The 24,664-nt window shown below is 35.8% G+C and overlaps 1 protein-coding gene across 3 annotated transcripts in view; it reads right to left on the reverse strand.

The window, feature by feature from the left end:
• Dlg5 (Discs large 5) overlaps window positions 1–24,664 on the reverse strand; it is a 117,522-nt gene that overhangs the window by 83,910 nt on the left and 8,948 nt on the right. For 2 of the 3 annotated variants that reach the window (XR_011334988.1, XM_069840578.1), the window contains 11 exons: window positions 20,801–21,020; window positions 12,964–13,131; window positions 10,612–11,016; window positions 9,355–9,542; window positions 8,636–8,790; window positions 5,671–5,887; window positions 5,459–5,594; window positions 4,509–4,639; window positions 3,522–3,672; window positions 2,347–2,469; window positions 823–2,235 (listed from right to left, as the gene is read on the reverse strand). Coding sequence is in view for 2 of the 3 variants with exons in the window: in XM_069840578.1 (XP_069696679.1) it covers window positions 823–2,235; window positions 2,347–2,469; window positions 3,522–3,672; window positions 4,509–4,639; window positions 5,459–5,594; window positions 5,671–5,887; window positions 8,636–8,790; window positions 9,355–9,542; window positions 10,612–11,016; window positions 12,964–13,131; window positions 20,801–21,020 (3,307 nt within the window). In the remaining variant the exon portion in view is untranslated. The remainder of the gene's footprint in view (window positions 1–822; window positions 2,236–2,346; window positions 2,470–3,521; window positions 3,673–4,508; window positions 4,640–5,458; window positions 5,595–5,670; window positions 5,888–8,635; window positions 8,791–9,354; window positions 9,543–10,611; window positions 11,017–12,963; window positions 13,132–20,800; window positions 21,021–24,664) is intronic. The other variant, XM_069840579.1, reaches the window with a different exon arrangement.

Here is a 24,664-nt window from a genome sequence, read left to right on the forward strand (position 1 = left end):
GTGGCCCAGGTTCGAATCCCAGTCGGAGCAAGTTTAGGTTTTTTTCCGAGGTTTTCCCTCAACTCAATATGAGCAAATGCTGGGTAAGTATCGGTGCTGGACCCCGGACTCATTTCACCTGCATTATCACCTTCATTTCATTCAGATGCTAAATAACCTGAGATGTTGATAAAGCATCGTAAAATAACCCACCAAAAAAAAAGAAATACCAAGAAGCCAATTTTAAGTAAGTAGCTACTTAAAACTAATTTTCTATAAGGACTTAAATTAGACTACTGTTATTTGAGAGTACTGTGAATATTTGTTGAACGACTTGATTATACTAAATATGGAAAAAATATTTCCTTTATATCAGAAAAAAAAAAGTTCTACACTGACATAAAAAAAGTACTGTAACTGATGAAACACGCATCTGTAACAATAATGAAATCAATTTTTGTGGCTTCATAATTCTTTCTTTTATAAATTACTACCAATATTTAAATCAAGAGCTTATGAAATTAATAAAAAGTTATGGAAGTAAATTAAACAACAAGAAATGTATTTTACTTATAAGTTATAACATAAATAATTTACTAATTTCTGCTCTAAAACAGACTTTAGAATATTCCACCATGCGTAACTTCCAGTATACGGTAGAATACCAAGACGACTGCTGCTGAGCACAACCTCTATGGAAACCTAAAATCTAATAATTTCTGCTCACGTGAAAATAATCTTGATAGTGTATCATACAACACAAGCATTTAGTGCACCAATTTCATTATAACCAGGTTTTAACGCAGTAAAATCCAAGCTCTGAGGTAATGTATAGTAACGCACCTGTGGAGTCGGGCTGTATGGTGGTTCAAAGCAGTAGGATCTTGAATCCGGTAGGCCAATGGACTCTCCACTCTGGGAGGATGGAAGGTGTGTTGGGGAAGGATACCTTGCTGGCAAAGAATTGGTTACTGACTCTGAATGAGGATGTGGGTGAGGATGAGCTAATTGGAAGGGTGTGAAAGGATAGTGGGGCAGCGACCTCACCAAGGACGGATGTACTGTCGCTGGTACTCCGTACAGCTGTGAGTGGATACGACTGTGCGAAGGCAGTGATGTAGTCAGTGATTCCACTGGGCTGATGTTACTCTCACTGTCACTGGGAGGATACTTGTTGCTTTTCTTCTTTGCATAGTACTCCAGCACTTCTTTCCCAATGTTTCCAGATTTGACAGAGAAGTCAATGCTAGCATCAGAAGGTGCCAAGACACCCAACATCTCCCGCTCCCTATCCCGATTAAATTCAGTACTGGATTTGTTCTCACACATTAAATCCTTGAATGGAGTGGGCGTAAATGACTTCTCAGCACAAAGCAATCCACCAGATTTGCTAAAATTCATCACAGTATTTGAATCTTGAGTTTTGTATGCTGCTGAACAAGATACAGCCCGGTCGTGAGCAATACTGACTGGTCTTGAGGATTGTTCGGAACCTCCATTGGAGCAATAATGAACAGTATCTGGAGGGTATTTAGGAGGATTGTTTAGTAATTCCGACAAAGGCAATCTCCCTTTGTTTTTCCTGGGATGTAAAATGGTGCCTGTACCATGTTCTATAACTGGACCATTGCGGGCTTTCGGCCAAGTACCACCATTTTTCTCAAGTTCCTTTCCTCGTCTTCTACTACGCTTAAGTCCACTGCCACTGGTTTTACGATGATATTCTATCACAGAGTCCAGTTCAGCAATTGCATCATCTCTTTCCTGTTCGAAAGTATTTGGTGAAGAATTTCGATTATGTTTCTTTTCGTCTGTATTATCACGATTTCTTTCCTTACTATGACGTCTGCCTCGAACAATTTCAAACTTCTCTCGTATCATATCCCAAGCACCAGAATTGCTTTGTTTTTCCATTGATGACTTGTTTACTTTATATACCGCACTAGTTACATATCTTTTGTCCATGAACTCTTCTGCTGCACTATGACTGCTCACACCTAGTAAGCGTTCCTCATCAGTCTGAGAACAACTATTCACCATTCTCTGATTTGTTTTCTTTGGAGGTTTCAGTGTTGAACTGGAGTTGCTGTAACAGCTTCTTTCTTCTTCTGATGTAATAATCTGACCACTAGAATTTGAATTGATTGGGGATGTAGATCCTTTTAAAGTTGTTATTGTTAACACATCACATGGTTCATCCATAATCGCCATAGCTTCTCTTGCACTCTTCAACCCATCCATAGGCTTATTATTAATCTAAAAGAAGGAAAAACACCAATTTTAATATTAGTTATTAAATCATCATTTTAAATACGGTATAAATTAAAAATCTTAATATGAATTAAATGAGAAAGACTGAATTCTTACACTAAGAACTCTATCTCCTACTGCCAAATTTCCCTCCTTTGCAGCTAATGATCCAGGATTGATTTTGCAAATGTAGATTCCAGTTTCAAGGCTCAGACCATGCTCACTAACATTCAGATGTAACTGAAAACATATTAATTATAAATTAAATACAACTCTTGTTACATAAAACTTACACACAGGCATAGATACACACATGCTCACACATAAACCAGGTGAACAATATTTATCTCCTGCCTAGAAAACAGCAATAACTTTGATGAAGAGAGAGTGGAACGGAAAAAAATTCTCTCCGGTACCAGGATTTGAACCCGGGTTTTCAGCTCTACGTGCTGACGCTCTATCCACTAAGCCACACCGGATTCCCATTCCGATGCCAGACAGAATCCTCTCAGTTTAAATTCCACCTCTTAGGTTCCCTCTAGTGGCCAACATGGTATCACTGTCACACATCTGTGACGCAGTGCAGTTCTAAGGATGACCCATAATAGGTCGAAACATGTAAACAAAGTACGTTAGAATTTAACACAAGAAAGTCTCATCAAACATATTCCGAAGTGATAGTGTTAAAAGTTGTGTAATCAAGATGCATAATTATACATTATGAACATGTACGTATTAAATTGTAAATGAAAAAGGAAAACAATATCAAGACACTACTGTAAAAACAGAACTAAATCTAAAAACAAATATTTTTGAGAGAGAGAGAGAGAGAGAGAGAGAGAGAGAGAGAGAGAGAGAGAGAGTGAGTGAGTGAGTGAGTGAGTGTGTGTGTGTGTGTGTGTGTGTGTGTGTGCACGCGCACATGCCAAACTGCTTACATCAAAAATATGTACACATTTGAGCGAAAAGGGAAAGATTATGATACTATTGCGCAAACAGAACTAAAACTAACAATAAAAATGCTGTGACCACTATTAGGTATTACAATTGCCTGAATTAATATGTTTCTAATTATGAGATATGGCCTTAAATTATCTAATAATTTCATTACCTAAGAGAAAAATATTACAACTAGAAGATCATATGACTACTGTTATTTTTGAAGTTACTTTTCCCTACACGATTTTCATGCCCATATAAATGATATTGGTAATAACTCGAAACTGGATTAAGTATGTGTTTCCTTGCATTTTACATGCATATTCCACCTGTAATTTCACAATCAACTGTACCTGTGTAGTATAAAGGCAGCGCCCTCCCATCCGCCGACGTCGAACCACCATGTTAGCCACACCACCACTTGAACGTACGGTCTCCAGCACCATTCGTTTACTGACATTGCTGCAGTCCAAATTGTTCACTCGACTAATACAATCATTAAGTCTGAAATGAAATGTGTTTTTCATTATTCTTCTATTAAGAAATCAGATTTTAATTTAACATTAGTATGATAATTAGAAGCAATAACAAAGAATTCTATAGAGTACAATCAATATTCCATCACCCCACAAAAATTTATCACACATTACATCATTGTTATCATCGTCCTTAACAACAGTAATAATAACTGGCATCACAGCTGCCCCCACTTCAACTACTGCCTCCGCTGTTGCTCCCACACTGCCATTGCAACTACTGTGCCAATGCCACCACCGTCAGCACTTCGTAGCTCCCTTATATCACCTACACTTCTGCCATCAAATCGCCAGTACCACTACCACAACCATCATAATGTTAAACAATTGAACAACATGGAGACTATAATTTCTTACAGAACTAGTACATCATTGACAAAAGAATAGTAGAAAACAAAATTAATATAATCATCAAAGATCAAAGAGAGAAAAAAATTCTGGAGTACTAAAACCAAAATACATAAATCCAAAGAATGTGAAACTTTTTTTTTTTTTTGGTATTCCATAATCTTCTACATGCTCTTTCTGTAATCTTAATGAAAATATGAATTAAGATCATCAACTTCATTAACTTTATTCAATTTTCCAGTCTTCCAGCAAAATATTGGAAGTGTAAGGGAATGAATGACACCTTCGTCAATTGCTCAACATTAGGTACTAACATTATTTTATATTAGTAAATGTGTAATATGCAACTCAATTCTAATAATATGCCAGTGGGTCATAACAATATCAGACATTCACTTAAGGACATAAGCACAAATATACAAACATACAAATTATTTACCTCAAAGTTTTACTTACTTCAGTTTCCCATCAGCTACACTGCCTTTAGTGACTGCTGATACATAAATACCACTGTCATTAGGGTAGTGTGGATCATCTCTGCCACCAACTAAATCAAATCCCAGGTCATCATCCGAAGCAAGGCCACTCTAGTTGTAATAAATAAATAAATTAATTAATTAAATAATAATAATAACACCACCACCAACCCAATTGAAAAGATTTGAAACAATAATAATTATTATTTTATTATGTTATTTCGAGGTTTGTAGTATTTTCTTCCTTTACTACTCTAAGACATACAATCTTGTGTTCAACTTCCTTTTTCTGTAATGCACACAAGAAGCATTTTCATAACCCAAAAAGTAAGAAGTTTTGACTTTCTATAAACTATAAAAGTGAAACAGTTATAGCTGTAAAACAATACTGTGTTAGGAATATTTGTCTTCATGTAACAAGGTGCCACATAAATGGTCTTTACAGAGGAGTAGCACCATTTAAAAAAAATTGCGTTAAACTTTACAAATTAATAAGATTGTATTATGGAACACAGTTTGCAAGCATTTGTAATCTTTCACTTGTTATTTGTAATATGTTAACTCTTCAGAATCCTATGGTGAGTGATGGTGTAAATAAGAATTCCCAGAATTGTCACTACTAACTCAACGATCACAGAAAGTAATAAAAAGACAAACAAACAAAACTATTTCCCAATATAAATTTACACATTCATTTGCATTTCACTTGCCAGGCATGAAAATTTCATTTGTCACTGTAACTGTTGTGAAGGTTAAAGCAAATAAGACTGTATAATATGAAACACAAAGATTTGACAATAATTTCCTCTTTGCCGAATCTTTTATACAAACTACTAATTTCTATAACACAAGTTCAGTCAATAAATTTTAATTGATGAACATATACAACTTAAGATTAATATAAATCAATGTTTTACATAGGAAACTCACCAAGTCAATATCCAATATTTCTGTCTCCCATTCCTGCAGGTCAGCATCAATGGCAGAATCGTGACTGTGATTATGGCCAACGGTTCGAAACTGTTGCATTCTTGTTTCCTTTTCTTGTTCAGCTTCCATTTTTTCCCTAAAAAAAATTGTACATGTAATAAAGAAACCCTCACTCAACAGAATTATTACAGTATTAAAGTAATTCAATTTACTTGAGGTCTTTGAGTTCTTTTGAAGCTTCATTCCGCTGTTTCTTGATGTCATCAGAATCTCTAAGAGCTTCAGCTAAATCTGACACCGCTCGGTCACGCTCCTTTCGAAGTCGATCACATAATGTACGAATGCTTTCCCGTTCCAATACAATCTTATCACGTTCACTAAAAGCCCAATCTCTCCGTCGCTTAGAAACTTCAGCCTCTTGAGTAGCCTCTGCGAAAATAAAATTACATAGTGTAAATTATAACTTTAATACACTCCCTATCTTGATCAAATTCTATAAACCTGTATGCAGATGAATCAAAGAAATAGAAACAAACAAAGAAATCGATAAGTAATTAAAACCCTCAAATTGAAGACTATACTAATTAATATAAGACATGACTCGCAATTGCAAATGAATCTGCAATTCAAATTTATTTAAAACTAGCCGTACCCGTGCGCTCTGCTGCACCCGTTAGAAATAAAATAATTACATAATTAAAATAGGACATTTGATCCAGGGAACATTCGTGTTTGATAGAAAGATATATCGTTTATTATGTTACTTAATTTAAATTGTATTAAAAAAATTAAAATGCGATCATTTTGATTAAGAGACCACTCATTCGGTCATAAAAATTATTTTAGGAAATACAGGAAACGAACGTACAGAATAGCCTATCAAGTTTTCTGTGCATAAGAAGCTATTTTAATCTTACCTGTCCTCGATTCACTCAGAAGTTATTGTAATAACATTATAGCATTATGTCCAACTAGAGAAACTACACTTTCCAATGGTGAATTAATAATTAATTATACAAATCGGTTAATTTAGCTTCCGACATTACTTCATACAAACACAGAAACGTTTTCTGTAGGCTATGTTTCATAGCTTTCGACTGTTGTTGTCCAAGGCCCCTTATAGACGAAGCCATTTGTTTTTTATTTCATTACACCGCCTTAGATGGCATTGTTATTGTAATTTTGAAACTCATTTATCTCATTAAATATCGGTCCTATCTAAATTTTGCATAGAATAAAACTTATCGGAAATTATTTTTAAAGAAACTTTTGTTATGTAATATTTGTCATGAAAATTAATAATAAGGGAGATATTTCGATTTAATTCAAGCCCCCCTTATAATCCCCCTTTTAAATAAAATATTTTGAATGCCATATAACCTAAATTCTAAGTTACAACAAACTTAATTTATATTCCAATTTTCATATAAATCGGTTCAGCCATTATCGCGTGAAAAGGTAAACATCCAGACAGACATACAAACAAAAGTTAAAAAAAAAAGCGATTTTCGGTTTCAGGGCGGTTAATTACATATGTTAGGACTAATTATTTTTGGAAAATCGAAAATTACCAGAAAAATTTCGGCTACAGATTTATTATTAGTATAGATGATGTCGAAGAAAGTCTATAAAAATAATGAAATTCATTACATTATTGTTCAGTGAAGACCTATGTTTATGATATTGTGATTGTTTCCATGCTATGTAAATTACCTGTGTAATTAAGGCACCATGGACTTCTGTTCCTATTACATTTTTCTTTTCCCCCCTATCCCCCAGCATTCAGCACAATGACGTTGTTTACCATAATACCAACAAAGGGCATGCTTTTGTTGGGTGCCATGTTTCAACAAATGACAGTGAAGGGTTAATTAGGATTTTGTTTTCTTTCACATTACAAGGGTATAATAGACAGTATTGTCATACTGTAAAAATCAGTTCCAACATATACATTTTCACCGTTACTCCACAGCGGTGGACTACTGTATATTTAAAACAGCAATGTGACTAAGTCTTTGCTGGGACATTGTTGAACTCAAAAAACATCTTCAGTCTTTTCATAGTGGAAAAATATCTTTCAGCAGTCTCGCTTCTCAGAAACTATGAACACAGCCATCTGACTAGCAGTAGGGAGACGAAGTTCACACAGACAATGCTTTCTTACTTGTTTTTAAAGAAATCTGTTTACTGATTTTAATAAGCAATCCACCATGAACCACAATAACACAAAAAATTATTGGGTGAGCTAGGGGACCCTAGTCCATATAAGTTTGTGCCACTGGCTACTGGAATGCTTATCTGAGTGAGGTTTATCATGATTATGATGATGATGATAATTATTATTATTATTATTATTATTATTAGAGTTGGAAGTGGTTTATCCCAATGCACCTCAGCCTGAAAGACTTTCTGCGCTCTTCCTAATTACTAATTCAGAAGTAAGATTCTATGTCTTTAATTAGATGTATTATCCGCTTCACCAAATCAGAGTTCACTTTTTGTTGTAGGGTAGCTTCAAAGATTAGATATTTTTTCCGCTCTAAGGCCTCACAATCCATTAGTAGATGTCTTGCTGTTTCATCAGCTTGTTTACATAAACGACAGGTTGGGTTTCCTGTGAACCTTCCTATTGTTTGAAAGTGTTTTCTGAAAGCACAATGTCCAGTTAGGAAGCAGATAGTAGATGATTGTTTATTCAATCTTAATAGAGTATAGGTGAGATTTTTACTAGGCTTTCTTATTATTAGCCTGTAGAGTTTAGTTCTGGGAATCTTCCTTTATCTTTTATAATATTAATTTGAAACCCATTTTTGTACAGTGGCTTTTACTGCAATTATTCCAAAGATGGGTTCTGGCCCTATGAATGAGTTTTGAGCCCCTTTCTTGACCAGAGTGGAGGTTTATCATAATCAGCAGACAAATCATGAAGGCCACATACTTCTGCTCATCTTCTCGTGAGTAGCCAACAATAGCCTAGATGTTTTGCATAATAACTGGAGTGCAAACATGTCTAAATTAAATACTGAATGATGTTTTTGTAACAGTCAATACAAGAGACTTCAAATACAAAAGAAATAGCTGCAGGGGAGACAGGAAGCATGAAGGAATTCAGTTACCAAAAAAACTTTTGTGAACTACACATGCAATTGTGGTTAGGTGAGTGGTTATAATGCTTACCTTGCAGCTCTACTTGCAATTTATCTAATTGCTTCCGTAATCTATCAATCTCTTGGTTTGCTTGGTCCAAATTATCCATTCTTTCTTTCTGAGATTTTCCATACATATCTCTTGTGTTCTTCAGAACTTCTGTTTGATCTTCTCTTGAATTATCACTGTAAAAGGAAAGACAGCTTTATCCACCTCTTTATAAGCAAAATATTCATGCTTCAATTTTAAATGAGACAATTTCAGTATTCTGTCACATATTTTCTGGGACAATACTAGAATGCAATTTAGCTTAGAAGCAACAACCTCATGCAAAAGAGAATAAGAACTACAGAGAACTGTAAGAACTCGATAATTGAGGACAGTTTTTGCAAAACTTGCTTACTGCAAAATTGAGATTTTGATGGATTCGTTAACATAAGGTAGGCCTCTACATGATGTTCAAAGCATCCTAGTAAAATTGGGTTATTTCTCTTCAGTGTAGTGTGTCAAAATGTGATCGTTTTTTCAAAACTTGCTTTCTGCTATAAGTGAGAGATATAGCAAAACTTGCTTACTATAGTGTTTTGTCTCGCCTGTAAAATTTAGTTTTTTCAGTTAGCAAGTTTTGCAAAAACAGTCCTCAATTACAATAGTATGTGCTCTCACATAGAAGATTAACACACTCAGGAAAATAAATTTCAATGTATTTCATTAGTAAATTTTTCAGACATACTGTAACTATTACATACCGTTCTCTACTGTATGAGTTATATTCCATTCTAGATTTCAGTCCTTCTCTACCTGATTCTTCTTTTGCTGTATATTCACCAAATTTTTCTCGTAGATCATTACATTCTTTTAGTGCTTTGTCACGATCATGTAGTGCTGAAGCTATTTCTCTCTTTAAAGTTTCTATTTGGTATGAGAGTGTTTTTTTCTGGAATAAAATGAAACTCATGGAGCTGTGAGACTATTAAAGATTATCAAACTACTTTCATTTACTTCTTAATATGCTTAGAAATTTTTTGCAGTGATCTGTACATTCCCTGGTTAACAGAATGTATGTTATATTTACATAAGTGTACATCTAAACATTTTTAAAAATGCTTCTATATTACAGTGAAACCTCAATTTATTGTTTTTGAAGGAAGAGAAGAACAAAAATAATGAATGCGGGATATCTATAAATAACTTTCAGAAAGTTAACATTCTGTCAGATTTGCGAGCTACCATACAAGCAACAGCTGAGTCGTCAACTTAAAAATCCAGGAATCTTAGAAAAATTATAAATCATTTTATCAATTTAAAAAAGAACATTACTATACAATGTATCCCTTCACACTGTAATACATACGGAGAGGATATAGCACATGTTCTGGCAAAAAACAGGTACAACAAAAATACAGAAATGAAGCTAGGCATTTTCTTTTCATTCTATAAAACAAATCAACCTCAACAAATTTCATTTAATTCAGGGGTGGAGGGGGGGGGGGAAGAGGACAAAATTGAAGCCAAATAATAACTCATGAAGAAATTCCACAAGCACCATTAAAATCTGATGTCGCTATGTTTAGATTGGTGACAGGCCATCAACACAGAACAGGAGTATTCAATACACCTTCATGTAATACCAATGAAGAAATGAATATGGGACATGTTACAAGATGTGCAACTGTAGACAAGTACAGAAGGAAGATACTTTGGGGCAAAAGTATTGGAATGCAAGAAGACTAATGGCTTCACTGCCAAACATCTGGCACTGGATGTGTACGCATGTGCACAAATACATATTTGCTTTGTATGTTATATGTTTCACTGCATTAAGTTGTCCTCTGTTACATCAGTAAATAAATACTGCAATTATTGCCACAAACAAGAATTTTGATTACAAGAAAACTCAAATATCTCATCTCCATAGCATATAAATTAATTTACACCAAATTGTCATGCCTATACTGATATGATTAAAGATGAGAGTATAATATACTATATACAAAAAGAATTACCTCTTCAACAAAATCCTTGTTTTCAACTTCGAGTGTTTTATTTTTCTTGAAAGCCTGTGTGAGATCATCAGATAATTTTTCCATTTCTTTGTGTACTGTATCCCTCTCACTCATGATAAGTGAATACTCCTGCATTGCTGCATTTCTTTCTTCTGTAAGTCGCTTTAAATCCTTACTTGCTTTCATTCGCACAGCCATAGCCTGATTTATTTCTTTTACAGCTTCTTCATGTTGCTGTTGAACTTTCGCAAGAGCCTCTCTATATTCATTTCTTTCACGAAGAGCAATGTCCCACTGACGTATTGCAGAAGTACACTGTTGTTTCAAACCATTACGTTCTCGAATTGCAGAGTTACGCTCCTGAGCAACTTCGTCACACTGTTTCTTTAAACGTGCTACCTCTTCCTGCAAAAAATATTTAAAAGTAACTTGTTATAAGGAATGTGGAATTATATATAAACAAAACATACATATAAAATAAAATAAATAGTATGTAGTTCCCAATATTACCAAGAGTTATGGGCCCAAAAATAATAATAATAAAATAATGTTGTGAGGCCGGAGGGAAAAAGACCTTTGGGGAGGCCAAGACGTAGATGGGAAGATAACATTAAAATGGATCTGATGGAGGTGGGATATGATAATAGAGACTGGATTAATCTTGCTCAGGATAGGGACCGATGGCAGGCTTATGTGAGGGTGGCAATGAACCTCCGGGTTCCTTAAAAGCAAGTTAATAATAATAATAATAATAATAATAATAATAATAATAATAATAATAATAATAATAATAATAATCCATCACAGTAAAAAAAACAGCTTGTTACAAATCCATACAACACATATGGGCGAATCCAGAAATTCATATAGAGTGTTAGTTGAGACACCGGAGGGAAAAAGACCTTTGGGAAGGCCGAGACGTAGATGGGAGGATAATATTAAAATGGATTTGAGGGAGGTGGGATACAATGGTAGAGACTGGATTAATCTTGCACAGGATAGGGACCGATGATGGGGTTATGTGAGGAAGGCAATGAACCTGTGAGTTCCTTAAAAGCAATTTGTAAGTAAGTAAGTAATTAATAATAATAATAATAATAACAATAATAATAATAATAATAATAATAATAATAATAATAATAATAGGTTTACCACATAAGATGCGACTGCTGGTCTGCAATAAAATTCGGAACGTAGATCATTGTTTAAATATAATGAACGGTTTAAATAAAGTGCTGAAAAGCTTGGAGAGTTGTTAAATATAGTGGGACCTGCCATAACAAGACAAACAATAGAAGTCATGCATTATCAACAAAGCTTCAAACACAAATTGCTCTACAAGTCGGAATGTTGATTATTTTCCAATGTCATTTTGTCTTTCTGTCCTAGGCCAACAACACATGCAGAATTTTTTTTCCTAATAATCTAATACCAATTCATCAACTGCAGTAATTTTTCCTGGCTTTCCTCCTGCACTGCCAGTTCTTCTGACATTGTCAACTTTAGGTTACAAATTAAACATAAAACGACACTAATTTATGACTAGATCGAATGTAAAACTGAAAAAAAATTAGCGAATTTTTCAAGTCATAAGCGGCATTCATGTCAGCAGTAGACCCACTAGCTACATAATGTGTTCATATTATGATACTTGAACTTATTAAAGTTGCTTCTTAATGTTGGGCCAGTAAGTGTCCCTAACGTATGCATAATCTTTGTTCTGGGGTATCAGTTCTGTAGCCTCACACATTACAAAATTTTTTGTCCATTCGTTTACTTTATCATATTTTGTTATTATGCTTGTAAAAGCACCGAATAATATATCCTTTGACTCATTAATCATATTGAGTATAGTTAATTTGTTTTCAATTGATGGCATTTCAACAGAAAAGAGAAATAAGAACCAAAACACAAACAACTTAGCCTTCTAACCTCAAATAACAATACCTACCAATGACTATAAACAAATGAACTCAATCAGCTGACTAGTGAAAGAGATCATGTGACTAGTGAAAAATTGTCACAAGTTACTAGACTGGAAAATAGTCTGAGAAACAGAATCTACTAGAGCTGGTGAAATATACTCTGGTAACTAGTAACTGATGAACTACTAAACTAGTATTTTTGAGAAAAGGCTCCAGTAAGTAACTATTTTCTTCACATTTCATTCTATATATAAATCAGTAAATTATTCCTATTATCACACTGTAACATCTATGACAGTACACACAGAACCATTGACTTAAATGATTACTTAATTGATTATTTTTTTTCTTAGAGAATGGCAAGATATACTTACAGGAATACATTTCATATGTGACATGGAAAGGATTAGTAAAAAAAGTAACAAACCTGTGCTAATTCCAGTTTGTTCACCGCTGATGTATGAGAAGAAATCAAATCATCATAACGTTTCCTCAAAGAATCATACTCATCTTTTATTGCTTCGTACTTCCTTAGAGCATTCATGTAATGTTGATTCAATGCATCACTTGTGCCACTTTCACTAACAATTACATCCTAAAAAATAAAAACAATCAAGCTTAATCTTTCTTAAATAGTATATATAGTGGTTCGTATATCGTTTGTTTTCTGGGCATATGACATAGGTTTCTTATGGCAATGTTAAATCCCTATGTATGAAAACAATGAAGAAATAACTTAAACAGTGGGCCATGTTTAGAAATTAGCAGGCTTCGGAAACAAAACCAACCAACCAACCACAATTTGTAAAATAAGAGAACATCAGACTTTGATATTAGGCTTGTTCCAGCATGGTTCAGAATCGATTCTGAACTGCCTGCTTATGGTTAAAATTATTCGAGACTAGGCAGGTTAAAATAAAGAAAATAGTCGATCATGAGTGATTTGGAAGGTGATACTGATATATTTTATGACGAATTAAATTCGGAAAATGAATATAATTTTAATGAGAAGAAACTTCGAATGCCTTGAAAGAACAGTTCAAGAAATGTTCCAACAATGTAAAATCCCGAACTAGTTGTGACACCATACACAACTGGCACATGCGCCAAAAGAAGTTTACTATTAGTTAGGAACATGTTCTGAATTGCATGCTGGAACAAACCTTTAGTAACCATAAATGATGTTCTCATGTTTTACAAATTCTCAGAGCCTGCTAATTTCTAAATATGGCCCATTAAGTTATTTCCTCATTGTTTTTATACATAGGTTTTTTATGGCAATATTAAATTCCCATGTCCTATACCCAGAAAAACACAAAGTATACAATATTTACAAGAAATAGCTGATACAAACATACTGAAAAAAAAAAAAAAAAAGCTGAACATATTATAATCACAGTCTAGTACATACACTCACAAACCTTGAGGTGATTTTTTGCATTTCTCGTGATACAATGCTTCAAGCTGTTAACAACTGAGTCAGAGTACTAGGAACAATAGACTGTGCGATAGTAGTGAGCCTAGTGGCTAGCAACTAAAATTCAACTGTCATTGGATGCATATTCCCTATGTATTGAGCTTCGTGACTGTATGTACTAGACTGTGTTATAATTCCTTTTCAACAACAAAAATTTTTGAAAAGGGGGGAGAGGATAAAAACTAGTGGTGGTGGTGATGGATGATGATGATGATGATGATGATGATGAAAAGAAAAACATGATCTAGATGTAGTTGGAAGGGAAGGCTAGAAAATGACAAAAACATGGTACGGCACTCTGTGGAATGTGGTTCTATTATTACACACCGAGTCAACAATCAACAGTGAATGAGGATAGTCGTGATTAGCAGAAGAAAAAAATATCTGTGTGTGTGTGTGCGCGCGCGCGCACGCGTGCATTTTAAATTAATGATGTGTACTTGAAACTTTGTCCTTCACTCATATGAAGCCAGATTTGTAGATCTATTTTACCGAGAGTCTCTGCCCAGGATAAGCCATAGGAGTCTGGTCTACCTGAGATGAGATGAGATGAGATGAGATGAGATGAGATGAGATGAGATGAGATGAGATGAGATGAGATGAGATGAGATGAGATGAGATGAGATGAGATGAGATGAGATGAGATGAGATGAGATGAGATGAGATGAGATGAGATGAGATGAGATGAGATGAGATGAGATGAGATGAGATGAGATGAGATGAGATGAGATGAGATGAGATGAGATGAGATGAGATGAGATGAGATGAGATGAGATGAGATGAGATGAGATGAGATGAGATGAGATGAGATGAGATGAGATGAGATGAGATGAGATGAGATGAGATGAGATGAGATGAGATGAGATGAGATGAGATGAGATGAGATGAGATGAGATGAGATGAGATGAGATGAGATGAGATGAGATGAGATGAGATGAGATGAGATGAGATGAGATGAGATGAGATGAGATGAGATGAGATGAGATGAGATGAGATGAGATGAGATGAGATGAGATGAGATGAGATGAGATGAGATGAGATGAGATGAGATGAGATGAGATGAGATGAGATGAGATGAGATGAGATGAGATGAGATGAGATGAGATGAGATGAGATGAGATGAGATGAGATGAGATGAGATGAGATGAGATGAGATGAGATGAGATGAGATGAGATGAGATGAGATGAGATGAGATGAGATGAGATGAGATGAGATGAGATGAGATGAGATGAGATGAGATGAGATGAGATGAGATGAGATGAGATGAGATGAGATGAGATGAGATGAGATGAGATGAGATGAGATGAGATGAGATGAGATGAGATGAGATGAGATGAGATGAGATGAGATGAGATGAGATGAGATGAGATGAGATGAGATGAGATGAGATGAGATGAGATGAGATGAGATGAGATGAGATGAGATGAGATGAGATGAGATGAGATGAGATGAGATGAGATGAGATGAGATGAGATGAGATGAGATGAGATGAGATGAGATGAGATGAGATGAGATGAGATGAGATGAGATGAGATGAGATGAGATGAGATGAGATGAGATGAGATGAGATGAGATGAGATGAGATGAGATGAGATGAGATGAGATGAGATGAGATGAGATGAGATGAGATGAGATGAGATGAGATGAGATGAGATGAGATGAGATGAGATGAGATGAGATGAGATGAGATGAGATGAGATGAGATGAGATGAGATGAGATGAGATGAGATGAGATGAGATGAGATGAGATGAGATGAGATGAGATGAGATGAGATGAGATGAGATGAGATGAGATGAGATGAGATGAGATGAGATGAGATGAGATGAGATGAGATGAGATGAGATGAGATGAGATGAGATGAGATGAGATGAGATGAGATGAGATGAGATGAGATGAGATGAGATGAGATGAGATGAGATGAGATGAGATGAGATGAGATGAGATGAGATGAGATGAGATGAGATGAGATGAGATGAGATGAGATGAGATGAGATGAGATGAGATGAGATGAGATGAGATGAGATGAGATGAGATGAGATGAGATGAGATGAGATGAGATGAGATGAGATGAGATGAGATGAGATGAGATGAGATGAGATGAGATGAGATGAGATGAGATGAGATGAGATGAGATGAGATGAGATGAGATGAGATGAGATGAGATGAGATGAGATGAGATGAGATGAGATGAGATGAGATGAGATGAGATGAGATGAGATGAGATGAGATGAGATGAGATGAGATGAGATGAGATGAGATGAGATGAGATGAGATGAGATGAGATGAGATGAGATGAGATGAGATGAGATGAGATGAGATGAGATGAGATGAGATGAGATGAGATGAGATGAGATGAGATGAGATGAGATGAGATGAGATGAGATGAGATGAGATGAGATGAGATGAGATGAGATGAGATGAGATGAGATGAGATGAGATGAGATGAGATGAGATGAGATGAGATGAGATGAGATGAGATGAGATGAGATGAGATGAGATGAGATGAGATGAGATGAGATGAGATGAGATGAGATGAGATGAGATGAGATGAGATGAGATGAGATGAGATGAGATGAGATGAGATGAGATGAGATGAGATGAGATGAGATGAGATGAGATGAGATGAGATGAGATGAGATGAGATGAGATGAGATGAGATGAGATGAGATGAGATGAGATGAGATGAGATGAGATGAGATGAGATGAGATGAGATGAGATGAGATGAGATGAGATGAGATGAGATGAGATGAGATGAGATGAGATGAGATGAGATGAGATGAGATGAGATGAGATGAGATGAGATGAGATGAGATGAGATGAGATGAGATGAGATGAGATGAGATGAGATGAGATGAGATGAGATGAGATGAGATGAGATGAGATGAGATGAGATGAGATGAGATGAGATGAGATGAGATGAGATGAGATGAGATGAGATGAGATGAGATGAGATGAGATGAGATGAGATGAGATGAGATGAGATGAGATGAGATGAGATGAGATGAGATGAGATGAGATGAGATGAGATGAGATGAGATGAGATGAGATGAGATGAGATGAGATGAGATGAGATGAGATGAGATGAGATGAGATGAGATGAGATGAGATGAGATGAGATGAGATGAGATGAGATGAGATGAGATGAGATGAGATGAGATGAGATGAGATGAGATGAGATGAGATGAGATGAGATGAGATGAGATGAGATGAGATGAGATGAGATGAGATGAGATGAGATGAGATGAGATGAGATGAGATGAGATGAGATGAGATGAGATGAGATGAGATGAGATGAGATGAGATGAGATGAGATGAGATGAGATGAGATGAGATGAGATGAGATGAGATGAGATGAGATGAGATGAGATGAGATGAGATGAGATGAGATGAGATGAGATGAGATGAGATGAGATGAGATGAGATGAGATGAGATGAGATGAGATGAGATGAGATGAGATGAGATGAGATGAGATGAGATGAGATGAGATGAGATGAGATGAGATGAGATGAGATGAGATGAGATGAGATGAGATGAGATGAGATGAGATGAGATGAGATGAGATGAGATGAGATGAGATGAGATGAGATGAGATGAGATGAGATGAGATGAGATGAGATGAGATGAGATGAGATGAGATGAGATGAGATGAGATGAGATGAGATGAGATGAGATGAGATGAGATGAGATGAGATGAGATGAGATGAGATGAGATGAGATGAGATGAGATGAGATGAGATGAGATGAGATGAGATGAGATGAGATGAGATGAGATGAGATGAGATGAGATGAGATGAGATGAGATGAGATGAGATGAGATGAGATGAGATGAGATGAGATGAGATGAGATGAGATGAGATGAGATGAGATGAGATGAGATGAGATGAGATGAGATGAGATGAGATGAGATGAGATGAGATGAGATGAGATGAGATGAGATGAGATGAGATGAGATGAGATGAGATGAGATGAGATGAGATGAGATGAGATGAGATGAGATGAGATGAGATGAGATGAGATGAGATGAGATGAGATGAGATGAGATGAGATGAGATGAGATGAGATGAGATGAGATGAGATGAGATGAGATGAGATGAGATGAGATGAGATGAGATGAGATGAGATGAGATGAGATGAGATGAGATGAGATGAGATGAGATGAGATGAGATGAGATGAGATGAGATGAGATGAGATGAGATGAGATGAGATGAGATGAGATGAGATGAGATGAGATGAGATGAGATGAGATGAGATGAGATGAGATGAGATGAGATGAGATGAGATGAGATGAGATGAGATGAGATGAGATGAGATGAGATGAGATGAGATGAGATGAGATGAGATGAGATGAGATGAGATGAGATGAGATGAGATGAGATGAGATGAGATGAGATGAGATGAGATGAGATGAGATGAGATGAGATGAGATGAGATGAGATGAGATGAGATGAGATGAGATGAGATGAGATGAGATGAGATGAGATGAGATGAGATGAGATGAGATGAGATGAGATGAGATGAGATGAGATGAGATGAGATGAGATGAGATGAGATGAGATGAGATGAGATGAGATGAGATGAGATGAGATGAGATGAGATGAGATGAGATGAGATGAGATGAGATGAGATGAGATGAGATGAGATGAGATGAGATGAGATGAGATGAGATGAGATGAGATGAGATGAGATGAGATGAGATGAGATGAGATGAGATGAGATGAGATGAGATGAGATGAGATGAGATGAGATGAGATGAGATGAGATGAGATGAGATGAGATGAGATGAGATGAGATGAGATGAGATGAGATGAGATGAGATGAGATGAGATGAGATGAGATGAGATGAGATGAGATGAGATGAGATGAGATGAGATGAGATGAGATGAGATGAGATGAGATGAGATGAGATGAGATGAGATGAGATGAGATGAGATGAGATGAGATGAGATGAGATGAGATGAGATGAGATGAGATGAGATGAGATGAGATGAGATGAGATGAGATGAGATGAGATGAGATGAGATGAGATGAGATGAGATGAGATGAGATGAGATGAGATGAGATGAGATGAGATGAGATGAGATGAGATGAGATGAGATGAGATGAGATGAGATGAGATGAGATGAGATGAGATGAGATGAGATGAGATGAGATGAGATGAGATGAGATGAGATGAGATGAGATGAGATGAGATGAGATGAGATGAGATGAGATGATGATGATGATGATGAAGATCTTCGAGATACAAAATATAATATTTGACAGAAACCTCTTTCACTACAAGAAAACTCTTGCTAATAATAAGTGCCAAAAATGCATTACTTTTAAAGTCATCAACTCTTCCAGTTGCTTCTTCAATGTGACAAAATTTTATTATAATTACTTTGCACAGATCAAGGGTCATTCCAACATATGAGTGGTCCATACAATTGCTGCAAACTATACTAGTACCTGCACATAGCAGAACCAGAAGTGGCAGAATAAACTATAAATTGGTAGGTATGAGTGTACAGAAAATAAGGATAAAGACATTAAGGTTTACGAGAGTATGTTTGATTACTGTAACCTAATACTAATCATGCTGTCAAACGAAAAACTAATCTACGAAACAGTTTTTTTTTAATTTATTTAATGACGCTGTATCAACTATTAGGTTATTTTGTATCAATGAGACTGGTGATAGCGAGATGTTATTTGGCGAGATGAAGCCAAGAATTCGCCACAGATTACCTGACATTTGCCGTATGGTTAGGGAAAACCTCGGAAAAAACCCAACCAGGTAATCAGCCCAAGTGGGAATTGAACCCATGCATGAGTGCAACTCCGGATCAGTAGGCAAATGCCTTAGTCAACTGAGCTACGCCGGTGCCACAATAGTAATATACGTTACAAAAGCGGTATGTTGACGTTTTCATGGTCAAGGAAAAGATTGAAAAAGCGAAACGTAGTTGAGCTTTTTTAATTTCCGAGAACATGAAAACAAACATACCACTCATGTATCGTACATTATTTTGTGCGAAGATCGTTTATTACATACCTGAAAGACGAATTTCTAATTAGTTGCAATGAAATCTCCATCTTGGTTTCTGTTTAATGACGGCAACTTTGGAAAACCAAAATATCTTTCTTCAACATTGTTGCTATAAAATGTTTTCTGTGTTTACTATACTCCAGCAGGCCGTGATATACGTCTGTCTTTTTTTTCCCCCAGTCTATAAATGCGAACTTAAAACAAATGGTAAGGTTATGTAATGATTTATTTTTCATTTCAATATTTTAACAATATTATTTATATAACATATTGCAGTAATAACATCGGCATCTGGAATCTTGTTGATTTTTTCACGCCTTCCTTAATGTTACTTGTATCAGGAATGCAATAAGTTTCGTGGAGTAGTAGACTTTACTTAATTTTTGCAAATATTTAAAAACAATAATTAACATTGCAATTTAGGTGAAATTGCAGTGGTAAGTTTCCAGTTTATAATTATTACTATGTTAAACGTCTCTAAAAATAATATGTTAAAAGCCTAAAGCAGTAAAATGAATGTCGCGCTTAAGCGGTAAGAAGAGGGAAAGTGTTATATGTGTTACGTTGGGAATACTGAATGTGGTATTTCACACTTACAGCGTATTGGTTCTGTGCGGAAAACAAGCAAATACACACGATCTCGCACAAAATAAATTTTAAATAAGATGCTACCATCATACATTTTCAATAAGTGTACAGAATAAAATAATAGTCCTTCCTCTACCATTAAAATTATCTTTTATAAAAATAGTACCTGTTGCTGACACCTCAATTCTGTCACTTCTTTCTGCAAACTTTGGACATCACGATCTAGACGCTGTTTTTCCGAAACTAGGTCAGCATATTTGGAACGTAAAGCAGAAGACTCCTGAGCAGCTGCCTCCAACTGGTTCATTGCTGCTCGATGCTGCCCTCGGTAGTATTCCAATTCTTTCATTGTATGGTCACAACGCCGAATTGTTTCACTGTGCTGCCTAAATAAATGAGTTCATACAATTAATTTCTTATTAAAAAAGACAGTAGCTGTAATATAGAATACATTATTTAGTATTAGCTGGCAAATGAATCTGTCTTCCTTTTAGAAAAGAAGGGGTGGGGAAAGCAATTTTTTTTTAATTTCAGCATTTCTTTTCCCATTAACATTCATATCATCTCCCACCACCACTGCCACCATTGTCACCACTACCACCTCTGTCACCATACACAACTGCCACCACCACAAAAATTCCCCGACATTTCCCCATTTGCAGACACAAAGTCATTTTTTCCCCTGATGTTACAATTTATAAAATGAAGCTAAAAATAAAGTAGCTATCCATTAAACAACTTAATAATTAATATTACAAATATATGCATAATTAAATGATTATTAGATTGTAAAACATATGTTAAGTTCCAGTCTATTTTATTTATTTTTAAAACAACACATCGCAGTACCAGAACCTATACTGCTGCAAAGAGACGAGTTCATCTTGTGCAGCTACAAAGGAGTAGCAGGCTTCTTCCATTATGCTCCTTTATTTCATTAACTTACCTCTGAATGAAGTCCTGGCTGATACATATACAGGGAAACCCCAACAATATGCACCCACTTAATACATTATCCCAAATAATACGCGTTTTTTCTCAAGTCCCTGCACATGTCATATACAGTATAAAGCTTTAAAAATTAATTCTTATACTGGATGTTCATTTCAAAGTGTGTCATGACGTCATTGTTGATGAGTCTGTGATTTGAAGCAAGTTTCAGATTTTGTGTTAGAGAAGTTGCCTATTAATCAAGGCATTCAATCTAAACTTGAGAACGTGTACGGTATAACTTGAACGCTGTAGCAACAGATGGCGGTCTGTACGGTCTGTGTGCTACCATAACCTCTTTCGAACTGTGTTTTGCGCGGGCAAGTCGTACGCAGGGTATTTGTTATCATCGGTTGTGTACGGCAACATTCCACAATACAAATCAAATGCTCCGTGTCCATGTTGACCGTCGAAGTTAATGTCAACAAATACGTAAGTAATCGTCTTAACTCTCTCCACATATCCCGACAGTAAGAAAAAAACTCACCTCAGTACATGTTTCGAAACAGTTCACATTCCTGCTATTACTGGCGTTACGGTACGTATCGGTAAGTACTCTTCTGAATGAACGCCGTACTTGCTAGGCAACTTCTCTGGCACATAAGTAATACACCTCTGCTGAAGTGTAGGAAGATTGAATTCTCTAGGCTCATCGACTAGCCACATGATAGCATCCAGCGAGCCATGACACACTTTGAATGAACACCCAGTATTGCATTGGAATTCCACTTATTATGCTTCATTCGTGAAATATTTTAAATTCATTTTTTGCAATGCTTGGAAAAAGAATTAAATTTCCGTTACTTGTTCTTAATAGGGCCATTAATCAGTAAAGTATACAACCCTTAATTTGCTGGTTTTTCCCCGTTATCTGTGTTCTTTCAGCCTATAACCTTGTACAAAACAATAGGAACCATGAAAGCTGTTTTGTTACCCCTTCTCTCTCTTTCAGTCACATTCCTTAGTTTTGGAAAATTTTGCTTGTCAGTTTCATGTTATCCTGGTGTATTGAAGTGCATGTGTGATTAAAATGACTGTTACATGAAAAGCACTTTCTTTGTCGGATAAATTAGAAATCTTAATGAAGCAAGATGAAAACAACGTTCTTAATCAGAAACAACTTGCTAATTCATGCATCCTATTTTCAACATCAAGAACAATAATAAAGAATCGTGATGCAATCACTACAACTGCATGTTGGGAGGATACAAGCAGAGGAAAGTAAAATGTGATAAACACGATGATTTGGAGATGTTAGTTGAATGGCTTCATCAGTCCCGAAACTCAACAAACCCATACACAAATCCATCATTCAAGAGAAGACACATGAAATTGCATACAAATTGAACAATGAATTTTCTGAATCTAATGGTTCGTTGGACCAATTTACACAGACATGAACTTGTTTACCAGAATCTGTCAGTGAAAACGATGTTATTGAGTGGCAAAATATGCTGTGCAAACTGATAAATTTCAAAACATGGACCCCATGATATCTTCAATATGAACGAATGTGGATTGTTCAAGCTCATACCAGATAAGTCGTATATTTTTAGGGGAGAAAAGTGTTATAGGGGGAAATTAGGTAAGGACAGAATAACAGTGTTTGTTGGAGTGAATTTGGATGAGTCTGAAAAGCTGCTGTTAGTTGTGGTGAGAAAACTGCTAAATCGCATTGCTATAATATGAAAAAATTGCCATGTGTTGATAAGAACCAACCATATTCATAGATGAGTGGTGATTTATTTGGCACGTTATTAAAGAATTTGGACAACAAAATGATGAAAGCAGGACACAAGATTCTGTGTTAATAGACAATTGTCTTGCCCAACCTAAAAATGTGAAAATAAAAATGTGTAACTTGCCTTTTTTGCTTCCATGTGCAAACAAGCTGCAGCCCATGGATCAAGGAATAAAAAAATTCTCAAACACTTTTATTGCAAGCGAATCATCTTGCAGTATCTGCAGTGCAGCATGGGAAGGAATCACTGTGCATACCATTGCTAACTGCTTCAGAAAAGCTGACTTTAATAAGGTAAGGGATTTCATTGAAGTTTATTTGTATCGTATGTTTGTTATTGCAGTCATTAAGCACATTTTTTTTAATTCATAGGGTTTGGACAGTCCAGTCTCTGAAAATGAGCTCCCTTCTGCTGTAACTGATGACAATCACCACTGGGCTGCTGTGCGTGAAAAGCTGGGAGAAGTTCATATCAAGGACTTCATTTCTGTAGACCATCAGGTACTCTCTTCAGAAATACCTGAATTAGATGAGATCATGCCAGTGCCAAAGCTCACGACAAAGAGGATGAAACAGCTGAATCAGTTGACGCAGTTCCCATGTGGCAAGATGCCCTTGTAGTGATGCGAGTGATACAACAATTGATCAGAGTAAATGTAAATTCACAGTTAAATTGTATAGAAAATGTTATTCATTCTTTGGGTTCATGTACAAGACAGACTACGATTAATCAGTTTTTCCCTCATAAGAATTAAGAGAGTAGAGCTATGTAATTAATAGGTCTAGTGTTGTAAAACATAAATAAATGCTATATATCTTGGCATACAGTACATGTAGCATTTACAATGTTTTCTTTTATTTAATTTATTTATTACCTCATTCTGTATTCACGTCAGGGCAGATCAGATGTATTCCAGTTCTTAATCTGCCATCACCCACTATACAACAGTGGCAACTTGTGGATGAAAAATCACGTGAAGAGGCAAATACCGGTACCATATCTATTCCGGTAACATGGGAGGAGTTATAGTAAGAGGAAGAAGAATAAAGTGCATAAGATTTGCTGATGATATGGTCTTGTTAGTAGAAGAGGAGATGATAATAAGGGATATGCTACTGAAGCTAAATGACAGCTATGAGCAGTATGGTATGAAGATAAATGCAAATAAGACGAAGACCATGGTCATAGGAAGGAAAATAAAGAAGGTAAACTTGAAAATTCTAAACGAGGCAGTACAGCAAGTGGACAGCTTCAAATACTTCGGGTGTACTATAAACTGTAACATGAGCTACTGCCAA

This window comes from Periplaneta americana, chromosome 11, assembly GCF_040183065.1.
Source record: "Periplaneta americana isolate PAMFEO1 chromosome 11, P.americana_PAMFEO1_priV1, whole genome shotgun sequence".
NCBI classification, from domain to species: domain Eukaryota; kingdom Metazoa; phylum Arthropoda; class Insecta; order Blattodea; family Blattidae; genus Periplaneta; species Periplaneta americana.